Below are 25,185 nucleotides of genomic sequence, written 5' to 3'. Positions count from 1 at the left end.
TCAGGGGGCGGGGGTGCGAACGCTGGTGTGTAAGGAAATAGCGAGCGTGGTCCGGAGAAAGGCGTGGACGGGGGTGCGGGGAGGAGGGGGAAGTGAGAGCGAGAGAATAAATATATAAATAAAGACGAAAAAGAATCCAGCCCGCAGCCTCTCGGGCGCAGAACTTGGGCCCGGAGCGCGAGAGCGCCGCGCTCGCCAGTCCCAGGCTGGGGGCCCGGACTCCGGCCGCGTCCCCCGGGTCTGCCCGGCGCATCCGCCCGCGCAACTTCTGGCCGAGCGGAGCGGGCAGAGGCGCACTTGGGGTTGGTGTGCTTGTTTGTTTGAACTTCCTTGTCGCCACCTTCCCTCCCCCCGCAACCTCCGCCCCTACCTCACCCCCCCTCCCCAGCTTCTGGACGCGTAGACGGCAGGCGGGGGTGGGGGGTGGGGGTAGGCAGTGTGTAGGGAGGGGAGCGGGAAGGGGTTTAAAAAAAAAGAAGAAGAAGAAGAAGAAGGAAAGAAAGAGATCGCAGCGGGGGTGAAGGGAACGGACGGGAAGCGATTTTTGCCGACTCCGGATTCGTCCCCAGCGGGCGCGAGAATGGCGGCCCTTCCCGGCACAGTACCCAGGATGATGCGGCCGGCTCCCGGGCAGAACTACCCACGCACCGGGTTTCCTCTGGAAGGTAAGAGCGCCGGGCTTGCCTCGCCTCGCTCCGCCGCCGGGAACTCGAGGTCCGCGGAGAGGTGGCCATCTGCAGGGGGTGGTGGCGGCGCCGGCGACAGCACGGCACGGGGTCCCCTACCCTTCTGGGTCCAAGTCCGGGCGCCAGACCCAGGAAGTTTGTGGGACCGACACTTGTCGGGTTTTGCATGGGGTTCGCCGACCCGCGGCCTCAGCCTCGCTCGTCGCGGGGCTCTGGCCTTCCTCGCAGAGCTGAACGCGTAGATTTGGGCTCCTAGTAAATGTCAGGTCCTAGTGAATTTCAGGTCTTTCCCCTGTTTTCAGATACTGTTCCGCCCCCCGGATACTTTCTCGGCTGTCTGCGTTCCCGGGATACAGGCTTTCTGCTCTTGTTCTGAATTGTTCTTACCACCTCGGGATGGTCTTCCAATCCCTCTTATTTCGAAATACCAACCATGTGTGACGTTTTATCTGTCTAACCGAGGAAGTCTATCCGCTTCTTCCAAAGCAACACTCAGAAACTCCACAGCTTTTGCGTGTGGAAACAAACGAATTAGGAATGATACATAGTAACGAATCCCCTCCCCCCCCCAAAAAAAAAAACTTTTCGCTCGGGCTTCTAAGCTCTGGAAATCTCCCAGGAGAGAACCTCAAGACGGCAAGAGGGCGCCGCGGTGTGCAGACCGGGGGGAAGGCGTTCACTTTGTAACGCGCCCTTCCGAAATATCCAGCACCGGGGTGAGCGGAGAGGCCGGGCGGCGAACCCATCCCCGGCTGGAGAAAGGGCTGGGAGCGCGCCGCTGAGACCCGTGGCTGCGTTTTTGTTTTATTTTCTTTCTAAACTAATGGAAGGTCTTCAACCTGTCAACTGGGAGATCGCTCCGCTCCTGGGGATAGGTAGCCCAGAGAGTCCTAGAGCGGAGGCTGAAGAAAGATGCGGCTTTTCTTTTGTAATCACTCTTTTTTTTTGTCCTGATCGGAGCCCCCGGTGCGTGAGGCTGGGGAGAGAGACAGGGAGGGGGTCTGGGGAGGGGAGTCCCTCCGGCAGCGAGACGGCGCGGGTCCCTGAATTAGACCGAGGCGAGGAGAGTGGCTCCGTGATCAAGTGCGCGCGAGCAGCCACGCAGGCGGGAGAGCGCGCAAGCCCGGGGATTTGCCGGAGCACTCTCCTGTAGCGAATGCAAGTAAAACAGGCGGCAGAGGACGCGCGGCGGATTAGAACAATATTTGCCCAACATGACGGAGAATACTGAGGAGAGCCGAGTGCCGGTCGCTAAAGAGGCTCTTGAATATAAAGTTGGGTGCTCGAGAGCTCTCGAGAGCTAATGGCATATCCCGCCACGGAGACCGAGTGACTCTGGCTTGGCGACGCACGATTTCTGATTAAATCCGAGGGTGGCTTCAGACACCTACTTTTACAAAGAGAGGTGGGGGCACCTGGAGAGCGAGGAAGGAGGCGGTAGAAACAGCTCAGTAGCCGAGCCTCTTCTCGCCTCCTCCTTTCCAATTATACTGTCGGCTCCCTCCACTGCGGCGGCTGTGAAATCGTTCTAATCTGCCAGATCTCCGCAGCCGCCGAGTCCCCAAATTGGGGGGATCGAGGCCGGATTAGTGCACGGGGTGTCCCCCAACCTTCTGCGAGGAAACTGTGTAGACTTGGCATTAAGGCGTCTGAGGCGAGGCGTTTCCGTCCCCAGCACACACACCAGGAGTGCCCGTCTTCCTGGTTCCCCATGTCACCCGCACCCAGGACGCTGGCCATCTGCCTACCAGCCTCTCAGAGCCTGCAGGGACAGTTCATTGATTTCTGAGGCCAAGCGGGTATTTGACTTAGGAAACTGCCAACAAGGGAGCGCATCCCCTAAATCGTCCCAAAACGAAATGAGAACTTTGAGAGAGGTTAGAAGCAAGGGGAGTCTCTGGGGGGGCAGCCAGGTGCCCGGAGAGGGAGCGGCCAACAGCGTTCTGTCGCTGGTCCCTGACTATGCAATGATAGGTAGGACAGTTCTGTGGCCCAGGCAGGGGCCGTAAATACTAGTCGTCAGCCAGCCCCTTCTGGCCTCCAACAAACTGGATCAGTCGTGACCACACAGAGCATGACACTGACCAGATGGCCTGCATCTCACCTAGTACTGGCGACTCTAAGAGGCAGGCTGACCTGCAACCCAAGCGCGTCCTGGGGGACAGAGATCCTTTGGTGCCAGAGCCCCCAGCCTCCACCAGACCCATGACTCTGCCTCTGTCTCCCTCTGTCCCCTCCGCGGAGGCGTTCAGACCCTCCCGCTGCGCCCTGGTTCCCCTCGGTGTGGCAGGACTCACAGCACCTGCGGGGGTGCTAGCAGCCGGCACTGACCCCTCTCTGCACCCCTGCAGGACCGTCCCTCAGCTTCATGACAGTTTTCTTTTTCTGGTTGCTGAACTGCCCCGGCTCCAAATGCCAGGGACTCTGAGCTGCCAGAGGTCTTGGGGCTCACGAAAAACTGGAGTCAAGGGGTGCACCCAGTGCCTTCTCCTCATCCTCACCCCGGGCCTCTCTCCTTCTTCATCTTCCCTTCCTTCTCCAGTGTCCACCCCGCTGGGCCAAGGCCGGGTCAATCAGCTCGGCGGGGTCTTCATCAACGGGCGACCCCTGCCTAACCACATCCGCCACAAGATAGTGGAGATGGCCCACCATGGCATTCGCCCCTGTGTCATCTCCCGCCAGCTGCGTGTCTCCCACGGCTGCGTCTCCAAGATCCTCTGCCGCTACCAGGAGACCGGGTCCATCCGGCCTGGGGCCATCGGCGGCAGCAAGCCCAGAGTGAGTGTCCTCGCCGCAGAGCTGGCCGTAGGCCTCCCCATGGTGGGGGTCTGGGCCGCAGCCCCTTTCAGCGCCCTGTGTCAGTCATCCAGTAGCAACGGGTGACTATGCGCTTGTTACCGGAATTACAGTGGGAGAGTGTCCCTACCCCCAGGTACCCCCCCACCATCGTTTGAATTTCTCAGGGATAGGGCAATAACGGAGGCCCAGGTTGCCCAGGACTTGAGGTCAGCGAGTCCTTCCCGGGCTGTCCCTATATTTGTCCCAACCCCCTGTCACCATCCCAGACCAGGGATAATCTTCCCTCAGTCTTGCCTGAAATCCTGAGGAAGGGGATGCTGAGGGTCCTGATTAGGTTTCTGTTTCATTCTCTATTTCCACCCCATCTTCTACCCCATCCCGCTGCCTTCCCGGGAGCCAGAACAGGTTTCTTGAAAGGATAAAGCTAATTCCAGAAGAGGGGTTCGGTGCCCAGAGCCACCAACCCGGCCTGGTGCTCTTGGGAGGTTGATATTAAAAGTATCTCCCTCTCCCCACCCCATCTTTCCACTCCTGCTCGCCCACCTCCACCTCTGAAGCAGGTGGCGACTCCGGATGTGGAGAAGAAGATTGAGGAGTACAAGAGGGAAAACCCAGGCATGTTCAGCTGGGAGATCCGAGACCGGCTGCTGAAGGACGGGCACTGTGACCGCAGCACCGTGCCCTCAGGTGAGAAGGCAGCTGAGCCCGCAGAGCTTTGCCCAGGTCTGGCCAGGGCTCCGTCTGGGCACCGCCCAGGCTGGACGTGGGAGCCACGGTGGTGGCGGGGAACTCTGAGAAAAGTTAGGAGGGGAAAGAGCAAGGGGGCAGAGAGACAGTGAGGGCACGGGAGGGAATCAAAACCTAAAGGAAGGTGGAAGGAGAGAAGGAGAGAAAAGAGAAAGTGGAAGGAAGGAGGGAAGGAAGAGGGAGGGAGCGGGGAAGGAAGGGAGGAAGGAAGGGACAAAAAGTTAACCTCTAACGTTGAGTGAGAAGAGACGCTCCCCAGGCGCTTTCTCAGAGAAGTGGCCTAGACATGGGTCCGACCCAGGAAGGTTGGATCTCCGTGGGCTCCCCGGAGCCCCTTCTCCAAGTCACCATGTCTCTCCTGTTGCTGCCACCGGCTACCAGTGGGTCCGAGATAGGGAGGCCCTGCCCCAGGCTGCCTGTGAGAGGGAAAGTGGCGTGAGTGCGTGCCTGTGTGTCTCTGTGTGTGCACACGGTCACTCAGGCACGCAGGGCTGGGACACACCTGAGCGTGGGATGCGTCGGGGCCCTGCCTCCAGGGAGGTCCTGGGAAAGTGAGTGTGGATGTGAGTGCACCTAGGGTATGTGATAGTGTAAGGCACAAGCGTGCGCAAGGGGATGTGTAGGTAGGAAAGCACAGGTGGCTGTTCCTGCCAGTCCTGCCACCGTGTGAGTGCCCGGCGTGAGTCAGGCTTCCCTACGAGGCTGATGGACTGTACTCGTGCCCCGGAGTAGGTGGGCATGCGGGTGTGAATGCCCATGCGGGAGTGAATGCCCTTGCAGTGTGTGAGGGGGAAGGAGCTTCAGGACTTTCTCCCAGGGGCCCAGGTGGCCCGCACTCCCTTGCCCCCAACAGCTTATACTGCTCTTTTGCCTTTGAATTTCTGAGGTTTAGTGAGTTCGATTAGCCGCGTGCTCAGAATCAAGTTCGGGAAGAAAGAGGAGGAGGATGAAGGGGACAAGAAAGAGGACGACGGCGAGAAGAAAGCCAAACACAGCATCGATGGTATCCTGGGCGACAAAGGTAGGGACCCTCCCCGGGCCGCTGGACGCGGAGCCCGCGGTTTCCCGCGCGCTAGTAGGCAGACCAGTGGTTCGCTTCCATCGCCCCAGACTGGCGGACAATACTTGCGGGGAGAACTCGCAGCCCCGGGGCAGCCAGGACCCCTCAGGGTTTGCGGAGGGCGCCCCCTCGGAGCGCCCCGGGGAGCGGGGACCAGGCGAAGACGGCCTCTTGTCCCCAGGGAGCTCTGCTGCAGACTAGCGCACGGAGTGCCGCGGACCACGCGCCTAGCCTAGCCTAGCCTAGCCGAGGACTCCGGCGCGCGCGTCCTCCGGGGCTGGCGTTTTGGCTGCAGGTCCCTGTGTCGATCTATTATTTATAGGAAACTTGGGCGAGGGGGCGGGGGGCCAGGAAGGAGGAGCCGGCCCGCGGCTCCCTAAATGAATTTGTTAACCAGACCCGCACACGCTCTTTAAACGGTCCCTTGAAACCCCGCCTGACAGTTGACTGACCGCCGCAATCAATAAAAATTAGCGAGGGCCGCCGCTTAACTCTCAGTTCCGCGTTGCCAGGGCCCCAACAGAGAAAGCGCCGGAGTGGGGAGCAGATGGGTGAACTATTGAGGTGCCCTCCTCCGCGGGGCCGGGAGTTGAGGCCAAGTTCGCAGAGCCTGGGCAGGAGGATCCCAGTGAAGGAGAGAGGTTGGGGCTCCCCGCACCCTCCCCCGTTTCAGCGCAGCCGCTTCGCGGGCTGGAGTCTGAGCCCAGCCGGAGGCCGGCTAGGGAAGGCGTTGGTCTTTCAAGCGCCTGCGTGCGCCGGCAACGGCAAGTCGTGCTTTCCTTTATTGAGGCGGGAAGTTTCGGAAGGGAAAGTTCTTCCTCGAAACCCCTCCCCTTGCTGTTGTCTTTGAAACTTGGTTACAGGTGCGTTAAATAAGGACTGTGGGGAGAAACAGAAATGGAAAGCTCAGAGTCACAGTCTAACAAGAAGGGACACAAGTCCTCAAATACGCAGGCAGCAAGAAAGACAGTGCCCGTGCAAACCTGCAAAACAGCAGCTTTGGGGGAAGCACAGAAACTTATAAAGAGGACCTTATGTTCAAGTTTCCCTCCAGAAGTTTCTCGAGCCCCCTCCCCGCCTTTGCCTCCTGTAAAGACCTAGGAAGCCCAGGTCTCCCTCCAGTCTTAGCTGCTTCTCCCAACCTTGAAGATGAACTTCACAGACAAAGCCCTCTTCCAAAGACAACGCCGGGCCAGGCCCAGCCCCCGCCAGCCTGGTCGAAGGGGGAAAGATGGAGGGGGCAGGGGCAGACCCGTGTGAGAGCAGCCTGGAGCTGGGGACAGGGCGAGCTATTGACATTCAGGGCCCCAAGTGGAGCCCTGTCCCACCAGGGACAAAAGGGCCAGGGAAGAAAAGGAGTGAGCAGTGCCTGGCATCCCACTGTGCGGGGCCTGCAGAGGGGCCGCCTCTGGGCGGGAGGGGCCTGTGCTGCCAAGCAGCCCCTGGCTGGCCTGAGACCGCCAGTGCCCTGGCACCCCTGGAGGTTTTGGGGGGACCCAGTCCTTATTTCAGTCTGTATTGAAAAGGTGCCTAGTTGGACTTCTTTGTAGGGTGGGAGATATAAAACTTAAATAATCTCTCACAGCCAAATACTGCACAGCAGACACTGCTTCTGGGAGGTACCCCGGGTAAAGTGCAAGATCTGGTTTTATTTGGAGAGATTTTAGAGGTTTAGGGGGGTGGGGGTATGCCCACTTTAGTCTGTAAGGAAGCACAATAGAGGGATTTCTTTTGAGGAAAAAAAGGGAAATGAAGAGGATGGAAGGATTTTGTGATTTTGGGAATCCCTTTGACTCGAAGGAGTTTGGGGGCTTCCGGTGCAGGTCTGGGCTGGTAAAACCAGCTCACAGGCGACTTCGCTAGATAGAGGTTTTTCCTGCAGCAGAACCAGGAAGCTCCACGTCTCCAGGGCTGGAGGAGGAGGCTGGTAGCTCCCGACGGGGAGGCTGAGAGCTCAGGCTCTGAGTCTGCAAAGTTACAAAATGAAATGAAAGCCACAGCTCTGGTGCCCGGAAAGCTCTGCAGTTTTTGAGTGACAGTGGGCATGTTGGGCATTGTGAGTGAGTTAGATGGCCCTGTAGGGCCTGTGACTTTCCGTGTGACTGTTTTGCCCAGGGGCCTTTGGATCCGAGTACGTGGGTTGTATTCTGAGCAAGTGAGATTGTCTGTGCCTGTGCAGTGTCCTTGTAGAGGGGTGTGAAAAGACAGCGTGCCGGCGGGTTGTCTGCCCATCGGTGAGCAAATCATCTCAGCTCCCGCTGTGGCACCTGGGCCAGCTCATGGGCACCCCGGTGAACTGTCCCGCTGGAACCTCTCGCCTCTCTCCCAGGCCAAAGACGTGAGTGTCATGGCCAAGTTAAAGGTGAAAAGACCTCCCGACCTCCACCCAAGTCGACTAGGAGAGGCAGAGAGGCCCCATGGGCAGAGCCAGGGAAGGGGTGCACATTCGCAAACTTTGTTTTGGCTGCTTGCTCTTGACGAATGCTTTCTCCGTGGGTTGCCCCACTCATGGCGGGGAGCCGCCAAAGAAGGGGTTTAAGAGCTCTCCTCTTTAAGCGCTAAAGAGAGATCCCTCCCTGAGTCCGTTTTTTCCTATCGTCCGCTTGGCATTTAATAATGTTAAGACTTATTAGAGCTGGTAATGAAAACTGGGACTGCTGAATGGGAAACTGTGTTGGAGAGGAGTGTAATAGCTTCCAGGCATGGTAAGAAACTATTTATCCGCAATCAGTCCTCACTCTCGGAGTTTGAAGCACAAACGTTAAGTTGAAGGGTTTTAAAGCAGATTAAATTGAGCTTTTATTTCTGTGCACTTTCATCTCTGAACAGCTCACTCCTGCTCCCCTTGGGCTGATATTCATGAGGCTGTTCATATTTTTTTTTTTTTTTTGCTCTTATCCTTGTTAAGACTGAGTTATTAGGATTGTTGGTTGTGAGAATTCGCAGACCACTGCAGATAGGGGCTCCAGCCATGCTCTGCCCACCTGGACAAGGAAGTGGACAGTTCCTTGCCCTCATCCACCTGGACTGTCTCCTCCTCGCCCCTTCTCTGACGATCAGGGGGCAGACAGGCCAGTGACCCAACCGGAAAGGGTTTGAGGAGGGAAGGAAAAGAACAAGATTTTCCTGACCTGAGCCCAGGAAGACTCTTGTAGGAAATGTGATAGGGGTTTGCACAGAGTCAAAGCACCCTGCTGCTGGGACTGAGGGTGTGAGTGTGAAGAAATAAGCAATAATAATAATAAAAGCAGTAACAACAGTAATAAACAATAAGAACATCAAAGCCTCAAACATCTGACAATGTACAAACTTAGGTACAGTGATCCGAAACTGACCAGGTCAGATATGATGGGGCTCCTCCTTGTTCTCTAGAGCAGAAAGCCCAGCAGGGTCAGAATTAATATGAAAGAAGGAAAAAAAAAGTAACAAGATGTAAGGAGAGGAGTATGCATTTTCCTGAGGGGTTGGCTGGTGCCAGAGCCCGTCCGAAAGAATTTGCTCACTTCCTTGGTATAAAAGATCATCTGAGGTCGGGGAGGGCGAGGGTGGGGGGTGGGGGAGAGACAGAGAGAGAGTCAGATTTGTGTGTGTTTGCAATTTCCTTTAATTTATTTTTTTAAAGCAGCAAACTTACAGGTGTTGAGTGGGGAATGACGAAGAAGGATTGGAAAGGAGGGAGAGCCGCGAGTGTCGGTTTTAGACACTTGTAAAAGGAGGTGGGAAACAATTTAATTTGGCAGCGGCAGTAGCTGCTAATGCGGTTTTCGGTCGTTTGCTACACAGGAGGAAGCTGTTTTGATTGTGTGTACAAGGACCTGCCAAATTTAATTAGGCTCCGGGGGAGCGAATGAATAGGGGAAGGGGGGCACAGCTCCCCTCAGCCCACACCGTTTTTTTTTCCCCTGGCTTCACACCTGGAAGGGGCATTGTTTACCGGATAGGATAGGACGGGAAAGGGAAGGGGAGGGGGACGCAGAGAGAGAGGGGACTTGGAAGAGGGAGCAAGGAGGAGAAGAAGATAGTCCATTTATCAAGAAACAATCTGCATTGATTTAAACCAACAAGTTCCCTCCTCTGTAAATGTGTGTTTAGAGAAAGGTAATTGACACTCCACCAAATCAAAGGATTACCCCGGGTTGGCAATCTAATCAAACAGAGTCCAGGCGGGATTTGAAGCTGTTCAGAGTGGGATCAGCTTCGCATAATGGGGGCTCGGAGGAAAATGGGAGGGTGTCAGGCAATTCCCCGGCTTTAGGCAGCGCTGGGTGGTGGATATTCTGTGCGACTGGAGGCGGAGAGGGCGGGGGCGAGGGCTCTGCTGGGCTAGTGATGGGGGAAATGCAGGGGGAGGGGGGCGGGTGGGTAACCCAGGGGAGGGGACTCCTGGCGAGTCCACACGGGGCAGACAGACTCCCCCTTTCTTCCCTCCATCCCCCCCAGCCGAAGAAGAGAGGGGAGGAGGGACCTGAGACTAAGGAAGAACAACAATGAGATAACTATTACAAAGGCAAACACTGGCGTTCGACCGCTCCAGCCCCAGAACCCGCGGCAAATAACAAAGTCCGCAAACTGTTTGCCAGATAAACTCGTGCCTAAATCGAGTGTGACGGGCCAGGAGAGAAGAGACAGAAAGAGATAAGGTTGGAGGGGGAATGAACAAATATAATCTAATAGACATTTAGAAAACAAACTTTAAACAAGGGAGAACAGACCAGCGGAGGGTAATTATCCGCCCCAGAGACCGGGGGAAGCCGTCGGGGCGCTGGGGGTGGGGTGAGGGGCCAGAGCCGCTGTAGAGCTGTGTGTTGGGCCGGGGTGGGGGCGAGGGGGGGCAAGGGGTGGGGGTGGGCCTCTGGGACACCACGGGAAACCAGGAGAGGGTCCCAGGGGCGCACAAGGGAAGGGCTCAGCTCCCAAACTGAGGTTCCCACGGAAGTCCATTCTCCCCATCGCATTTCGAAACAGGGTGGGGTCCCCCGCTTCCAGGTCTTGCGAGTTCTGTGTTCACTTCTGGGCACGCACCACCACGCACAGGCTGTTTTCAGGCCTTTGTACCTAAAAGACCCCCGTGCACGGCACAGCCGTTAAAGGAATTAGATATTTACCAGTTTGAAATAAGCCTGGCTAAGAAGAGAGAGAGAGAGAGACATTGAAAAGATGAGGCTGGGGGAAGACTTCAAACGAATTCATCACTCGGAATGGTGGAGGGGAGATTTACCAGACAGTATTGGGAAGTTATTTAGATATTAATAACACATTTTCCTGAGGCGCGACCACGGCAGCCATCTGCGCCGCTCTCCAAGCTATTTGGCTGGGTGAAATATGGGCGTCTCAAATGTTGGGAAGAGATAACGCAATCAGGCTAACCCCGGTCCTAAGACAGCATCGCGGCGCTAAACCCGGATTAACCTCCCCCCCCCCACTCCACCCCCTCCCCTGCCACAGCTTTCCAAATTTTTCAGTGGAATTTACATGGGAGGATTTTAAAGCACATATAACAGTCGCCTTAAAGCAGTAAGGTGATTATTCGGGCCTTTTAAATAAAAGAACTTCTGAAAATGATAGTTGTTACACATTACGTGTTAGATAAATAATATGGTATAAAAACACATAGTTTTAGACAGGGAGAGAGGGCTGAGCAAATGAGATTTCCTTCCAAGTTGCCTCTTTGGAGTTCCTATTTGCCATCATCAGCAAAGCTGATGAGGCGTCTTCATTCCTAATGGGAACCTCAGGATATAAACACGAAATGTCCAGGACCTCTGGTTCGGGGCCTGGGAGCTCTGGTCTACAGCCAGATGGAACTCCCACCCCAGAAGGGACAGTGCCTGGTGAGCTCCTCTCCCTGCTAATAAGAACACGGAATAGAAACCCCAAAGGAGAGGTTCTCCAGGGACTTTGGGGCATTGAAGGCCAAGACAAAGAAGGGGGGAACATTCCATGAATTCCAGAAAAAAATAGCTCCTCTCCCTCACCCACTCCAGACTAATGAGGTAATTAGGAAGCCCAGTTGGGGATGGGGATGAGAGGGGATTGGAAGGTTAGGATGCCCCCTCAGTTTTTGCTGTTCTAAGCCTTCCCTTCCCCCCACTCTGACTGAAAAGAGGAAAAGGTGGAAATGGGGTCAGCGCTTTCTGACCTGCTATGGAGCGATTGGCCCGGGCTGGGGTCGGGCAGGGGGAGGGAGGGAACTCGCCTTCCCAAATCGAATCAAAGCAGAACGGTGACCTAAGGGGGAAACTTCGCCATTAGTAGATAGATCTCTCCAAAACTTCAAACAAAGTGGGGGGAAGGGGAGGCCAGGCTGAGAAGGAGTCCGGAGAAAGCTCGGCGGGGGTGTGTGGGGGGGCGGCTAGGAGTTGGCGAGGGGCGGGGCCTGGAGGAGGAAGAGAAGGGGTCGAGGGCAAAGGGGAAGCGGGAGCCAAAGGAAGGGGTTTAAGGACGATAATGTCAAAGGGGTGGGGGGCGGGCTGCACTTGGAACTTAAGCTCTAGGGGAGAGGAAAAGCGTCTCGGGCCGCGGCCACAGCCTCGGGAGGTATGAGGGGAAGTTGTGTGCTCCCCAAGTCGCGCTCTGAAGAGACCCCCGAGGGCATTCCGGGACGCCTTGACGCCCCTGGCTGCCCGTTGGGGAGCGCAGTGAGGATGGGTTGCCAAGGGCCGCGGAGCTCTGCACGCCTGCTGCGGATGAATGCGTGGGTTGGCGTTCCCCGAGACGGCGGGTCATCTAATGGACCTTTCCAAGACTTGGTTCCCTGGGCCCGAACCAGAGGTCCCAGGGGTCGAGAGAGGTCCCAAGAGAGGATGGGCAGAGCCACAGAGATGGGACCCAAGAAAGTCAGAAAGGAGAAGGAGGAGGAGAGAGAGGGAGCGCGGGCAAATTCAGAGCGAGGAAGACCGAGCACGGGAGGAGAGAATCTGACTTGAACGTTTGCAGACGCCGAGAAATGCAGAGGGGCCAAGGGAGGCTCGGGGCAGCAGGAAGATATACAGAGAGACAGAGAGTCACCGGAAGGCTGGCCCTGGGACGCACAGATGAGGAGAGGCCGAGGGACCCAGAGACAGCCCGTGGGAGTGCGCGGGCGGAAAGGGCGAGCGCGCAAAGCCGGAGGGCGGCGGGAGGCGGGCGAACCGCTGTTGTCCTTTTGATCCTCCGTGGCTTCCCCTTATCAGAAAGCGCTTTCGGTGACACCGGCACAAAGGCAGTTCATCATATTACAGCGCGGCCCGGCGGCTCGCTGCGATCCCGCCGCTTAATTAGAGGCGAGCGAGTCGGGCCAGCGGGGCGGGAGGGAGGCCCGGGCTCTGCGCTCCGACCGGAGTGCTGGGAAGGGGCCGGCCTGCGCCCGGCTCTGTCAGAACTCGGAGCGAGGGGGCGGGGGGGGGGCGGGGAACCCTTATTGAGAGCGTCGCTAAATGGACAGGCCAGGCCAAGTTTCCCTGCGGAGCGAGTGAGGCTCGCCGCCAGTCGGGTCCCACCCCCCCGCAACCGTCCCTTCTAAGTTGTCAGCTTTGGGAAGTATGGCGCAGAGGCCCCCATCCCCATTCCTCAGCTTCGGAGGCTGGCGACGGGAGGGTGAGTAAGGTTAGGGTTACAACTTAGAGCGAGCTGAAGGCTTCATGCTGTGCTGGGTCCAATTCACACCCACCATTTCTTGGAGGTTCCCGCTTCGGCTGGCCGCCTGTCCCTACCTCCATCTGACCCTAACTGGGCGAGGCCGAAGGGGCCCGGCCGCGGCAAAGCGCATTGCAGTGAGCCCAGCAAGTCCTGTTCGTAGGTTCACCCTGCCCCCAGCTCACTAGCAGTGTAATCCGGGACTCGCTCTACCTCTCTGGGACTCAGTTTCCTCCCATGAAAAGCCCCAGAATGAGACCTAGACAAAGATCCTCATCCTTTGGGGGGTATCCTGAGCGCCTGTGAGAATCCGATAAAAACCTAAGAAACTGGCAGCACGTAGGAAACTGGTCATTCACGCACATTCACACAGGCAGAATTTTGTAGACAGCGTAAAAGGGTCTCTGGGTTTCTAGGGGGCCAAACTCCATTAAGAACTCCACATAGGCATTTTTCTTGGCGACCCCAGTATTCTTGATTCCAGAAGCAGAAGCCCTTGATGAGGTAATGGATGGGGGGGCAGGTATGAGACTGAGAGCCTGCCCTTAGCCTGGCCCTTGCTGCTTCCTCCCCTTTCCAAAAAGGACAGCACAGCCCATTCCTACCCCCCACCGCCCACCCACCCCCATTTGGTTGTTAGAAGGGCCTTTTCTGAAGTTGTTACATGCAAAGATAAGCACAAATACTGAGCTCTGCTTTTGTCTGTCCCAAGAAAGGAAGGAAGGGAAGAAGGAAGGAAGGGAAGGGAAAAGAAAAGAAAACAAAGGAGGGAGACGGGAGAGAGGGAAGAAAGGAACTTTTCTAGTGGGGTCAAATTCCTCGGTTCATTCTGTAAAAACTTGTTGAGCACCTACTATGTGCCAGGCATTCTGTTGAGTGTCCAGGAATACCTGAGACAGGAAGACTCCTGCTTTCATGGAACTCTGAGCCAGGTGGTTAATGTAGAAAGTAAGCCCACGATAAACAGCCATGTCCCAGTATGCGCGTCTGTGTGGTGTTTACCTGGATACCCTAGTGCGCCTGCCTCCTTGCCAGGCTGTCTCTGTGTGTGGGTGTTTCGTGAATGTTGTGTGCGTGCGTAGGTCTGTGTGTGAGCACAACATCAGGATGTGTTTGGGGCGGGGGCTGAATTTGGCAGGCAGCCCCCGAGCTGACCTCGGGAGTCGCAGGCGTCAGCCAGTACTTCGCAGCGCCTCGGGTTGAAGCGAGCGGAGGAGGGAGGAGCGGCAGGCCGCGGGTCTCGGGAGCCTCTCGCCTTGACTGCCCTCTTTGTCTGAATCCCGAAAAGACTTAAGATCAAAGAGGCTCCAGACGCGACAGAAAAAGGGGTGGGGCTTCGGGCGCAAGTCGTAGCTTGGAAAACTCCGCCCTGAATTTTTCTGGGGTCCTTTCGGTGGGACCCAGAGGCCAGTGGAGCCCCAGACAAGTGGGCGGCTACCTCTCCGTGGGACCCTCTCTGCGGTCTTAAGCCTCAGTGCGGGTGACAGGTGGAGAGGAGTCACTATTTGCTGGCCCGGGTTCATACCCAGAGTCTCGAATCTCTAGGTGACTGGGCAAGGTGGAACATTCCGGCGGAGTGTTGAAGGGTGTGTGAGTCAGTGGCGTCTGGGGGATACGTCTACGAGGAAATTGGGGGCCTGATTGCCTGGAAACTTGTCCTGGAAGTCTGCACTAGATGTATCTGGGCTGCATGGACTCGGAAATCAGATCCAAGCGCTTGTTCGCCTCCAGAGCGACAACTCAGGGTCCAGAGGGGTCAGGGGAACCCTAAGGAACCTCCGGGAACTCTCTAGCTCCTGGTGGGGGCTGCAGAAGTGCCTGAACTCTCGGGGTGTACCCTCCGACACCACAGACACCCTGCTCCAGAGGCAGGAGGCTCCCCCCGACCCCCGCCTTTGCCCTGAGACCCCCCCCCCCACCCATGCTCCTCATCCTTGGGATTTCCTCCTGGCCTGCCCTTCTTGAGCTTGGATTCACCTTTCCGAGGGTCAAAAAGTCCTATAATAAAAAGAAACGCCGATGCGTGTGTGTAGAAGGAGGGTGCAGCGAGGAGAACCCTTTCCCTTTGCTTTTTGCCCGCGCCCCAATCAATACCCTTTCTTCCATTCTCCTCCAACCACCTGCGAATACCAAAGTTCAAAATCTCTGCACGCACGCGCCCGTTTGGGGCAGTGGGGGAGGTTCTGCAGTACTGCACCGGTGTTTGGGGGATTTATTGGAAGTGCTGGGAGTGAACCTTAAAAAAGGGGATCTGGAACTTTCTTTAATAAGTAGGGCTAAATCTCTCACCCTGGGGAGGTCAAATTGGGTGGGGTTGGGACTTTCCCTTCCACAGTCTGTACAGGCGACACCCAAGAGGCTTAGCCGGTGCGCTGGGCTCTGCACTCGTGCGTGAATACCGCTTTAAAAGTCCCTTTGCATCTCCCCTCTGCAGAAACACTTTTCCGCTCCCTGCTGCGGTAGGTTTGAATCCGGGGAGCCCATCCTCCGTTGTAGAGTCTCAGTTTCCCTACCTGATGACTGGAGTTAGGGTCCCTCCTCCCCTCTCTGGACAGGAGGAAATAAGGGCCGGCAAAGCGCTTTGGAACCTGGTCAGCGGGTCCAAGGAGGGGGGAGGGAGGCTCTGAGAGTTTCTCCTCCTCCCCGGGCCGCCCCCCTCCCCGCCGTCCTCTCGGCCGAGTCCGCGCTCGCGCCTCAATGGCCACTTTAGAAATACAAACAACTTTAGAAATAAAGTAACCAAACCCCCGAAAGGGGCTTTGAAGGGGCGAATGCCTGGTGGCGCTTTACTATGCTGTGGGCCGAGGCCCCGGCCTAATCCCGCTTTCATTTTCACCGACGGCCGCGGGGGAAGCGCTCCCGGCCTCCAGGCCCCTCAGGAGGCTGATTAGACCACAAAGAGCCCCCATTATCCCGAGAAGAAAACCGGGGGGCGGTGCGGGGCGGGGGGAGCCGGGGGAGCGGGCCGCCCGCGCCCGGGCTATTGACTTAGTGGATGAAGTCAAGAGCGGGTGCGCTGGGAGCCCGGAGGGGGAGCAGAGGGGGGCAGGGGCGGGGAGACCGAACAAAACAGGACGCACAAAACCCCACAACAAAACCCCAGCTCCGGGCGAGGGGAAGCCAGGCCTGGCAGAGGGCTTGTCTGCTGAGCTTCTGCTGGGTCAGCTGCCCCTGTGGCCTGTTGAGGGGGTGGGTCGGTCAGGGGGAGGCTGGCCCTTGCGGCCTGGAGTTGGTGACTTTCTTGGGAGGGGGTGGTGAAGGAGAGGAGAAGGTTACAGCCGCGGAAGCAGGCTTATCTGTGGTTAAGAGCCTCGTGACTTGGGCACCCGCTCTGGTTCTCAGGCCTTCCTTTCCCGGGGAGTTGGGTCCAAACATCTCCGAAAACCCCAGCTGCAGCCACCTTCGGGTCTGTGACCAGTGATGTCTGGTGGGCAGTGGCAACTCCTCTGAGATGCTCTAGAGGAGGTGCCTGAGTGAGGGGCAGGGAGGTGGGGGTGAAGGAGCAAGAGGAGCCCCACCCCCAGCCTAAAAGGTAGGGGTAACCCTGTAGGTGTTGTCCCAGAGCCTCAGTGTCCCTGTCTGCAAAACGGTCCCATGGATGACAACTTCAAAGTGCTTTGGGGAGAGTCAATATAATTAATTACATCAAGCACAGGGCTCATTGGAGGCTGCATAGTTGTTCCTCTCCAATCCCTTGCACTCCTGTCTCCGCTCCAGGTGGCTTTCGATGTAGAGGCCGCTCTCCTCGGACTTGAGAAGTAATGGGGGCTGTGCCTCTCTAGGCGACCGCCATATTTGCGGTGGGGTGGGGTGAGGACAGGTGCTCAGCTGTGTGCAAATCAATAGCATCCTCCCTTATCCGAAAGAAGTGTCCCCTGTGCGCAGCTCCTCATTCAAAAGAAGGCCCAGGGGAGACAGCTCAAACAGAGCCAGCTCTTGGGGCCCAGCAGCCGCTGTTGATTGAGTTCCATCCCCTCCCAGGTAGAGGCCAGGCAGCTCCGGTGAGCAGAGTGCGAGGGCGGGGGTGAGCACTACATGGTAACTCAAGGAGATGGTGAAAACATCTTCTGGGTGTAAAGGAGACAGGTGAGGGTATGCAGCATCGTCCCTCACATCCCCTCCCCCAACCGTAACTATCTCTGTCCCCTTGGAAATAGGGGTGGTCTCAGCCCCATGGGATGATCTGGAAGTGCTTTGAAAGCACCTGACTCTTTATTAAGCCCTACTTCGTGTGGGCTGTGCTGGGGGGATACCCCTAGAGTCCAGGTCCTGGCTCCTCCAGGCTGAGTTAAGGAGTTAGGACTTATTCCCAGGGCAGTGGGGAGCCAAGGAGGGGATTTTGGCAAGGGAGTGATGGACTGAGCAGAAACGGCACTCCCTAGCTGGGAGAGGCCAGCTAGGAGGTCCAGGCTGTGACAGACAGAGAGAAAGGCGCAGGGGGTGCGCAGTCAGGTAAGGAGAGGGCAGCCCCAGCCTGACATGGGGGGAGGGAAGGAAGCAGCTGTTCCCGGACTCCTCCCACGTGTTGCCCAGGTGTGTGGAGTGTGTGGTTGGCTACAAGGTCAGTTAAAGGAACCTTGGAATTCCTTTCCAGGCTGAGATCCCAAAGGGTGAGACAGAGTGGCACAGGCCTCAGAGGTCATCTGGTCATTACCAGTGGAAAAGTCGAGGTCCGGAGGGAGTGGCATGAGTGGGTCCAAAAGAGGGAAAGGTGCTGGACTGTTGGCAGCTGCCCCGGTAGGGGAGCAACGTGAGCTGAAGTCTTGCTTCCAGGAATTCGTAGGTGAGGGTAGCCGTGCGAAGTATGGCCCTTTCCTATCCCTGCAGTCCATCGCCCTTTGTAAGTTCCATTTCACAGAGGGGGAAACTGAGGCACAGATATTGGCCCAAGGAAATAGGGGGAGGAGGGGCCGCTCCTAATAGAGTCAGCAGGACCCAAATGCCCTACCCTAAGAGGCCTGAAGGACACGACCCAGCTGCCCTCCTTGGCCCCATCTGACAGCGGCAGTCCCAGCACCCTCTCCGCCCCGTCCCTCATGAGCCCTGGATCCTCAGGTCCAGAGGAGGCTGTGGCTCAAGCCAGCAACCGCCCCTCCCCCACCACCACCCAGCTCCCAGCACCCATGGGCGCCTCCTGGGATCTTGAGACTTGACAGATGCCACAGATTTGGCCCTCTGAAAGGTCTGTTCATCTTCTGGGAAAAGTCCTTTTAGCAACAAGGAAAAGTCAAGCCCAGAAGGAAGGGAAGGGCACATGGTGGCTAGGGCTGGAGTTCAGACCTTCCTGTGAATGGGCCGCGGAGTGACCTTGGCTTTTGCACTAATTGCTGTGTAACTCTTGACAAGCCACTTAACTTTTCTGGTCCTTGTCCCTTTGTCTAAGCCATGGCAAGGTACGAGAAGCCCAGTGGTTTTCAAACTGTGTTCCATGGTACCTCGGGGTTCCGAGCAGGAGGTGATGCTGCAGGTGAAAATCCTTTGAGCTCTGACACTCTGGGTATATATGCACTGGAGCAGAAAAATCAGGTGGATAGGGGAGACTCGGGAGGCAGGGCTTTGTCCTGGGAAGGGCTGGGATCACCTCCTATCAGAGGCTACTCTAGAGGAGGAGGTGGAGGGAGACACTCCGTTTACGCCTGGAATCAGAGCCCCAGGCTGTGGTTATTGGTCTTCAGAGATAAGCTGATATTGCTTATCTGGTGACAAATGATTCCCCCTCCCCTTCTCTCCTCCTGATTAGAGAACTTTCTCTCCTGGCTGGGAGGTCTCTTTGGAGAACAGGCGTGGCTGGCCTCCAGACGCTGGGCTTTAGCTGCCCAGATAAATTGCTGTGTGACCAGGGGAGGCAGCTCCCCTCCGGGAGCTTTGCGGGAGGCTGGGTCGCGGCACCATCCCGCCATGCCCTGGAAGAGGATCCCAGGCAGAGCGTGGGAGGTGGAAGTCCTGTGAACCAGGAGGGCGGGGGGTGCGCCCAAAAGTCACTCAGGTACTTTTGCAAAGCTAGCACGCCTGGGCGCTTTCTCTTTTTGGGACATCTGAGGACCTTGGCTTTGGGATAAGTTGCCCTGGTTGAGAGCCACTGGTCTAGGGCAACCCCCCGTTTTACAGATGGAGAAACTGAGGCCCAGAGAGAGGAAGGGACCTGTTCCTTGTTGCCCAGCAAATGGAGAGCAGAGCAGAACAGGGACCCAGTGTCCAGGCTTTTAAACCAGGCACCAAAGAATAGAATGTTCTTCCAGAGGTACTGGGTCCCTTGCTTTCTATTACCGTCACCTGAAGGGGTCTGATCTGCAAGAGCACCGTGCTAGGGACAAGGAATCCGACAGGGCAAGGCCCCCACCTCTCCTGCTGTCCCCAACACCGGCCCACACCCCGGGGTTGGCCCTCCAGACACTCAGTTTCACCTCAGCTCTGGGCCCCCAAGCCCTTACATCCAAAGGCAGCCTTGGAGACACAAGGGCACTGGACTCAGAGACAGTGAGCCAGGCGCAGCCTCCCTGCTCCGGTCCCCTGAGCAAGTCAGGTCGCTTCACCGCTCTGAACCTCAGTTTTCTTATTTACCCGATGGGGATAAAAATCACAAAAGGGACAAATGAGTTAAAACACAGAAAAGGTGGCCAGCACACAGGAAGTGCCTGGTGACAATGAGATAAAAGGCCTGAAAGTAATTTGTGCTGTATAGGTGGTCCCTAAAGGTTTCTAAGAGGAGAGTGCCCCAGAGTCAGAGGCACACTGTTGCTCTATCGGGGGCTCGAAAATATGTTTGTATAGTTTTGTCATACTTTTATTTTTAACGATTCCATTCATCCACTTTCTTTTCTTTTCTTTTCTTTTTTTTTTAGAGAGGGGAAGGTAGGGAGAAAGAGAGAGAGAAACATCAGTATGTGGTTGCCTCTCCTGTGTCCCCCATGGGGGATCCGGCCTGCAACCTGGGCATGTGCTCCAACTGGGAATCGAACCAGCGACCCCTTGGTTCACAGGCCGGCACTCAACCCACTGAGCCATACCAGTCAGGGCTGTTTTTGAAAGATTTATTACAAAAGTAATATGCTTGTAAAAATTCAAATCAGAAAAAAGTATATAGTGTTAAAATTGAGCATCCTTCTTCCCTAGAGGTAATCTTGTTGAGTATGGGAGTAGTATAGCTTTCTGCATTTATATATCTAGATCTATATTCTATCTGTCCATCCATCCATCCATCTAGATATAGACACAGATATTTTTTTAAAGATTTTTGTTTATTTATTTTTAGAGAGAGGGAGAAAGAGGGAGAAAAGCATTGATATGAGAGAGAAACATCAATTGGCTGCTTTTCATAGTGCCCTGGCTGGGGATGGAACCCACAACCCTGCCATGTGCCCTGACTAGAAATCGAACTGGTGACCTTTTGCTTTGTGGAATGACGCCCAACCCACCGACCCACACCAATCAGGGCAGATATGACATAGATTTAAAGTGGCATCATGTGGACTTAACCTGGGGACTATGGAGGCTTCCAGGGTGACTGAAAAGCCCCAGAATGGAATCGTCAGGTGTGTGTGTGTGTGTGTGTGTGTGTGTGTGTGTGTGTAAGGATTTATGCGTTTCCCTGGGCAGGGAACCTTAACTTCCCCTGGGTCTCCTAGGACTCGTCCTGAGCTAGGAGATTTGCAGGTGTTTGCCTTCTCTGACGAGGGGCAAGCGGAAGCCCTCCCCCACCTCCAGGCCCGTCAGACCCTCCCCCACCCCCTCATGCACCTGCCAGGGCTCCAGGCTTCCTCTGCTTCAAAGCGTAGGCTGGGCTTTACCTGCCTCGCCCCTGAGAAAAGCAGCCAGGTTTGAAAGGGGAAGTGGCATTTCAGGAGCTTAATTAGACCCAGGACAAGAATGGAGGCTGGCTGTCCGGTCAGACCAGGGAGATTGTCAGGGGATTAACACCCAGGTAAACCCATCAAGGCTCACCGGCCCCTTGGAAGGAAATAGGGAGAGAGAACCCTGAGCCACAGCAGAAAGGCGGGTCAGCAGAGTGGATTCACATTGCCATTCCCGAAGGGTGGGGTGTGTGTAGGGAGGGAGGGGACGGAGGAGAAGGGAGAGCTCCTCCACCTGCAACCTCGACCATCCTTCTTCCCCACCCCACACCAGTGCCCGTTAGGTGGAGTTAGGACCCCCGCTTTATTATCACAACAACAGTGTACTGAGTGCTCCCAGGGCGGGAGGTGTGGGGGAAGTACAGCCTGGAACCACGCAAGGACCTGGCTTCACAGAGCTTACCCCCTGTGGGCAGACAGGCAGTGAGCACACCCACGGGTAAGAAAACACTTTCAGAAGGCAGACAAGGGCTTTAAGAAGATAGAAAGTGACTGAGCTGGGAAGCGATGGTAGGTGAGTTATCAGGGAGGCCTGCCCAGAGGAGGTGGTATTTGACCTGAGACCTGGATGGCAAGAATGAAGCAGTCATTTATTGACCCTCCTTAGGAGAGTGGCCCATTGAGAGCTGACTGCATGCTAAGTACTGGGTTAAGTGCTTTACAGGAATGAGCTCATGAAATCCTCCCAAGAACACCTAGGAAAAGGAATGCTTAAGATGCCCATTTATAGATACAGAAACTGAGGCACGAACAGGTGCCTCCGCGCTTTGCGCACCAGACGAGCAGGTATATCTCATTGGAAGCCTGTACCCAACCTTTCCGCCTCTTGCTCCATGTCAGGAACAATGCCAGGTGCTTTATGCACCTCATCTCACAACTCCCCAGCCCGGCCTCTGGGTATCTATTATCCCAACTTCGTAAATGTAAGCAGAGCTCAGAGAGGTTTTCTCAGCTCCTAGAGTCACACAGCCAGCAAGTGGCAGAGCCCGTAATTGAACCCGGGTGCCACAGACTCTTACTGCTGCGACACACCGGCTTTCTGGCCAGCAACCTCTCCTCCAGCATCTGACCTCGGAATGCCCTCCGTTAATTCACAGGGTCTTAGGTCCCTGGGGAGTGGCTTCCCCGTCTCTAGAGCGAGGGGCTTGTCCTTCACAGAAGATTCATTGAGAGGGCCTGCCGATTTGTTTTCTTTCTTGGGGTGCCTTGCCCACCTTTTTGACTTGAGCGCGAGATGATGAACTGAGAAATCTCAGCTGGCCTTGGGAGGGTGTTGGAAGGTCGATGTGGGGATCCCTGTTAAGGGCGCACTGTTACTTGTGTCTAGTTGTTGTTGCCGCTGTACTGCATGCCCATGGTCGCCAAGGATCGTATTATGGGAGTCAGGGAGGAAGTAGGGGGCCCTGGCTAGATTGGGTGGAGAGCTTCGTCTTAGTTGTTCATGTGGGGGGTTTGTCCTTGAGATACGCAGTGTGAATATGTTTAGGCGTCTGTAGCTGTGTCGATATGATATGGGTGTGCCTCTGTTGGCACCGAGGGGTGAATGTCCCCGTGTGTCGCTGGAGAATAAGGGATATGTGTTACCAGTGGGGCCGTGTCAACTCCACTCTGCACAGGGGAAGGTCAGCGCGTTTGTCCAACGGTCTGAATGGTATCTGCCCCCATTTCACAGAAAGAAAACTGAGGCATAGAGAGGCCAAGTCATCTGCCCGAAGTCACCCAGCCAGTAAGTGGCTGAGCCAGCAAGGGCCATCAGGGCCAACTTCAGAATCCAGACCCTTTCCCCTGCTCTCTAGGAAAGGTTTAAGTGGCAACAAAAGGTTTAAATGCCAGCGTGAGATGATGCCGCCTTTGGTCAGGGGCCTGGCGGACAATGTGTGCAGTCACATGCTCATTCTGGCGTCTCAGCCTCTGTCCATTCCCCAGGCCCCAGCCCAGCCCTGTCGCACGAGGGCCTTTCTTTTGGGGGACTGCAAATATGCTGAAGATTAAGGCCTGCAGCTGGCTTCAGCCTCGAACAACAGGGACACTTAGGAAGTGAAGAAATGGCCAGCAAGGCACGGCAGCCCTGTGCAGAGAGGTGGGTCACTTAGTCTGCCCGCTGGACTTGGAGCAACCCATCCCCCTCCCTGCCCTCATCTACTGCCCCCACCACCATCCCATGCTCCCAGCTGGAAGAGGAGAACAGAGTCTGCTGAGAAATTCTTGCCTGAAAGAACCCTTCTCACAAGTCCACCACCTTCGACAGAGATTGAGGGAAAGTTAAAAAAGGGGAGGAGCACGGGGGGGCGGATCCAGTAAATAATCACAGCTGAGAGCGAGCCGAGGAGGGGGCCTGGAATCCCAGCTAGACGCTGTGACTCCCCCGAAGGTGTGTCAGCTCCAACTCTGTGCTCCGTAAGGGATGACAACACTACGTAATAAAGCCAGGCAGAGCCCAGGGATGCGATGTCTTTCTCCTTGCCCAGTCTCCACTCGCTCACTTCCTCCTGGTGATCCGTAAGGGTGGCAGCTGCCACTTGAGAACACCGTGGGCTACCCGGGGAAATGAAGGGAAAAAATACCAAACTCCACTGGGTGGCCTGGAAGGTAGCTTGTGCTAATTTGCAAGGCCGTAATAATTAGAGAGAAGATCATGCTCATTTCCAGCTGGGGTGCAGCTCTGCAGAATAAACTTGGGAATTTGTAGGACCTACCATGTGCAGGGCACAGTCCCTTAAGCCCTGCAACCCTATGAATGTCACAGGTTTTACTAATCCCATTTTACAGATGAGAGAACTGAGGCTCAGGGAGATTAAGTCACTTGCCTGAGACCAGGGCTGGGCAAAGAAGCAGGAGTTTGAATCCTGAGCCTGCCAGCTTTGGGTGCCAGACTGAGGCTGGTCACTAGGTGGCTCTGGAGGGGGCGGGGACGGGGGTGGGGGAGAACTAATCATGCTTTGCTCTTGCCTACTGTGTCCCAGTAACATGGTCCAGAGTCATATAGTCCTTTATTTTGGGCATCATTCTGATGATTTCATTTTAACTCTGCTATTTCATCTGGCTGGTCAGGCTTGTGCAAGCTCCTTCCCAAGTCATCTCATCACCCCAAAAATAAAGAATCCTATTTTCAACAAACAGGGGCATCACGCCCCACTAGCGGCCAGAAGCCAGTCTCCCTGGATTCCTCTTTGCACGGTCAGAACAAAGTCTGTGACCAGTCCCAGCCCACGACTAGCAAGCTGAGAAATGCAGGTGGTGCGTCCCCTCCGCAGATGAAGCCACTTAATTACCACGCAATCAATATGCAAACAAGTGCCAAACTGGGTTTGAATCAAATTTCTCATTGAGGACCCAGTGGGAGAGGAGAGTCCAGCAGAAGGGGGGCTCCACCACAGGAGCGCTGGCTGGGAGGGGGGCCGCGGGATAGAGAGAGGAGCTTCGACTGGGACCCAGGCACCCAAGGGCCACTTGGAGGCCCCCAGAGCCCCCTGTGTTTGGCATGGGGCCCAGGTCCCACTGAGGGGAGCTTGGGGCCATGGCTCAAGCCTGCAGTCCACGGGAGGGTTTCCAGGCCTGTCAGCTGAAGTCTGGCGGCCTCCACTAATTCATTTGACTCGGAAATCTCAACTTGACCAGGTCCCCCCTCCCTTCTTTAAAACAAACTCATTAAACTTGTCAACACTCATTAGGCCTGTAAAACATTGAACTAGAGCCACTGGGGAGACTTGGAGAGGGGGTGTGTGCGCGTGTGCATGTGTGTGTGTGTGTGCGCGCGCGCGCGCTGCGTCTGGGCACGCTCACTGCAAAGCCAAGCCGGGCCCTAGGAGGACCCACCTCTGAGGCTCGGCGGGGGCGGAAGTCAGATTTGTTTGTTCACCTCCCTTCCGTCTGCATCTGCCTCTCATTGAAGGCAGAACAGTATGGGGGCTGAGATCCAGCGTCAGAATCAGACTTGAGTTAGAACTGGCTCTGCCCTCCTGGCTCTCTGATGTGGGCCAGTGCCTTCTCTGTGCCTCGGTCACTCCGTCTGTAATGTGGGTATTGTAATAATAGGACCCATGTCTCTGGGCTGCCAGGAAAACAACGTGCATAAAGCACTTATAACAACTCCTGGCACGTTCTAAGAGCACAGCTACTGGTAGCTATTATGATGAAGTGTCTTAAATTTGTAAGGGTCAGAACTTTGAAGTTTGGATTTGATAAAACTTGGTTTGGACCTCAGCGTCCTGCTATGGGACTCTGGATCAGGAATCATTTCTCTGAGCCTCAGTTTCCCCAAGTGTAAAATGAGTACGATAATATAAATGCGATAAAAACGCAGTAAAAATAAGTTGTGGTGAGATGTGAGTTAACACATACAGAGCCTGTCACTGGACAAGTATTAGGAATATCCTTTCTTCTTTGTCCCTCTCCCCATTCAACCCTCTTCCTCGCACCTCACCAGGCA

General features: G+C 55.8%; 1 protein-coding gene across 2 annotated transcripts in view; it reads left to right on the top strand.

The window, feature by feature from the left end:
* Positions 1-580: 580 nt before the first annotated feature.
* Positions 581-25,185, top strand: part of PAX7 (paired box 7) — a 92,283-nt gene continuing 67,678 nt past the window's right edge. Inside the window, exons 1-4 of one of the 2 annotated variants that reach the window (XM_054579612.1) lie at positions 581-665; positions 3,229-3,464; positions 4,043-4,172; positions 5,125-5,253. In XM_054579612.1, the coding sequence (XP_054435587.1) occupies positions 581-665; positions 3,229-3,464; positions 4,043-4,172; positions 5,125-5,253 (580 nt within the window). Of the gene's footprint in view, positions 666-3,228; positions 3,465-4,042; positions 4,173-5,118; positions 5,254-25,185 lie in introns of both variants that reach the window. The other variant, XM_054579611.1, reaches the window with a different exon arrangement.

Source organism: Pteronotus mesoamericanus, unplaced genomic scaffold (assembly GCF_021234165.1).
Source record: "Pteronotus mesoamericanus isolate MK-2021 breed Mesoamerican mustached bat unplaced genomic scaffold, CSHL_Meso_final contig_557, whole genome shotgun sequence".
NCBI lineage: Eukaryota > Metazoa > Chordata > Mammalia > Chiroptera > Mormoopidae > Pteronotus > Pteronotus mesoamericanus.
This window is presented reverse-complemented; position numbering and strand designations above follow the sequence as displayed.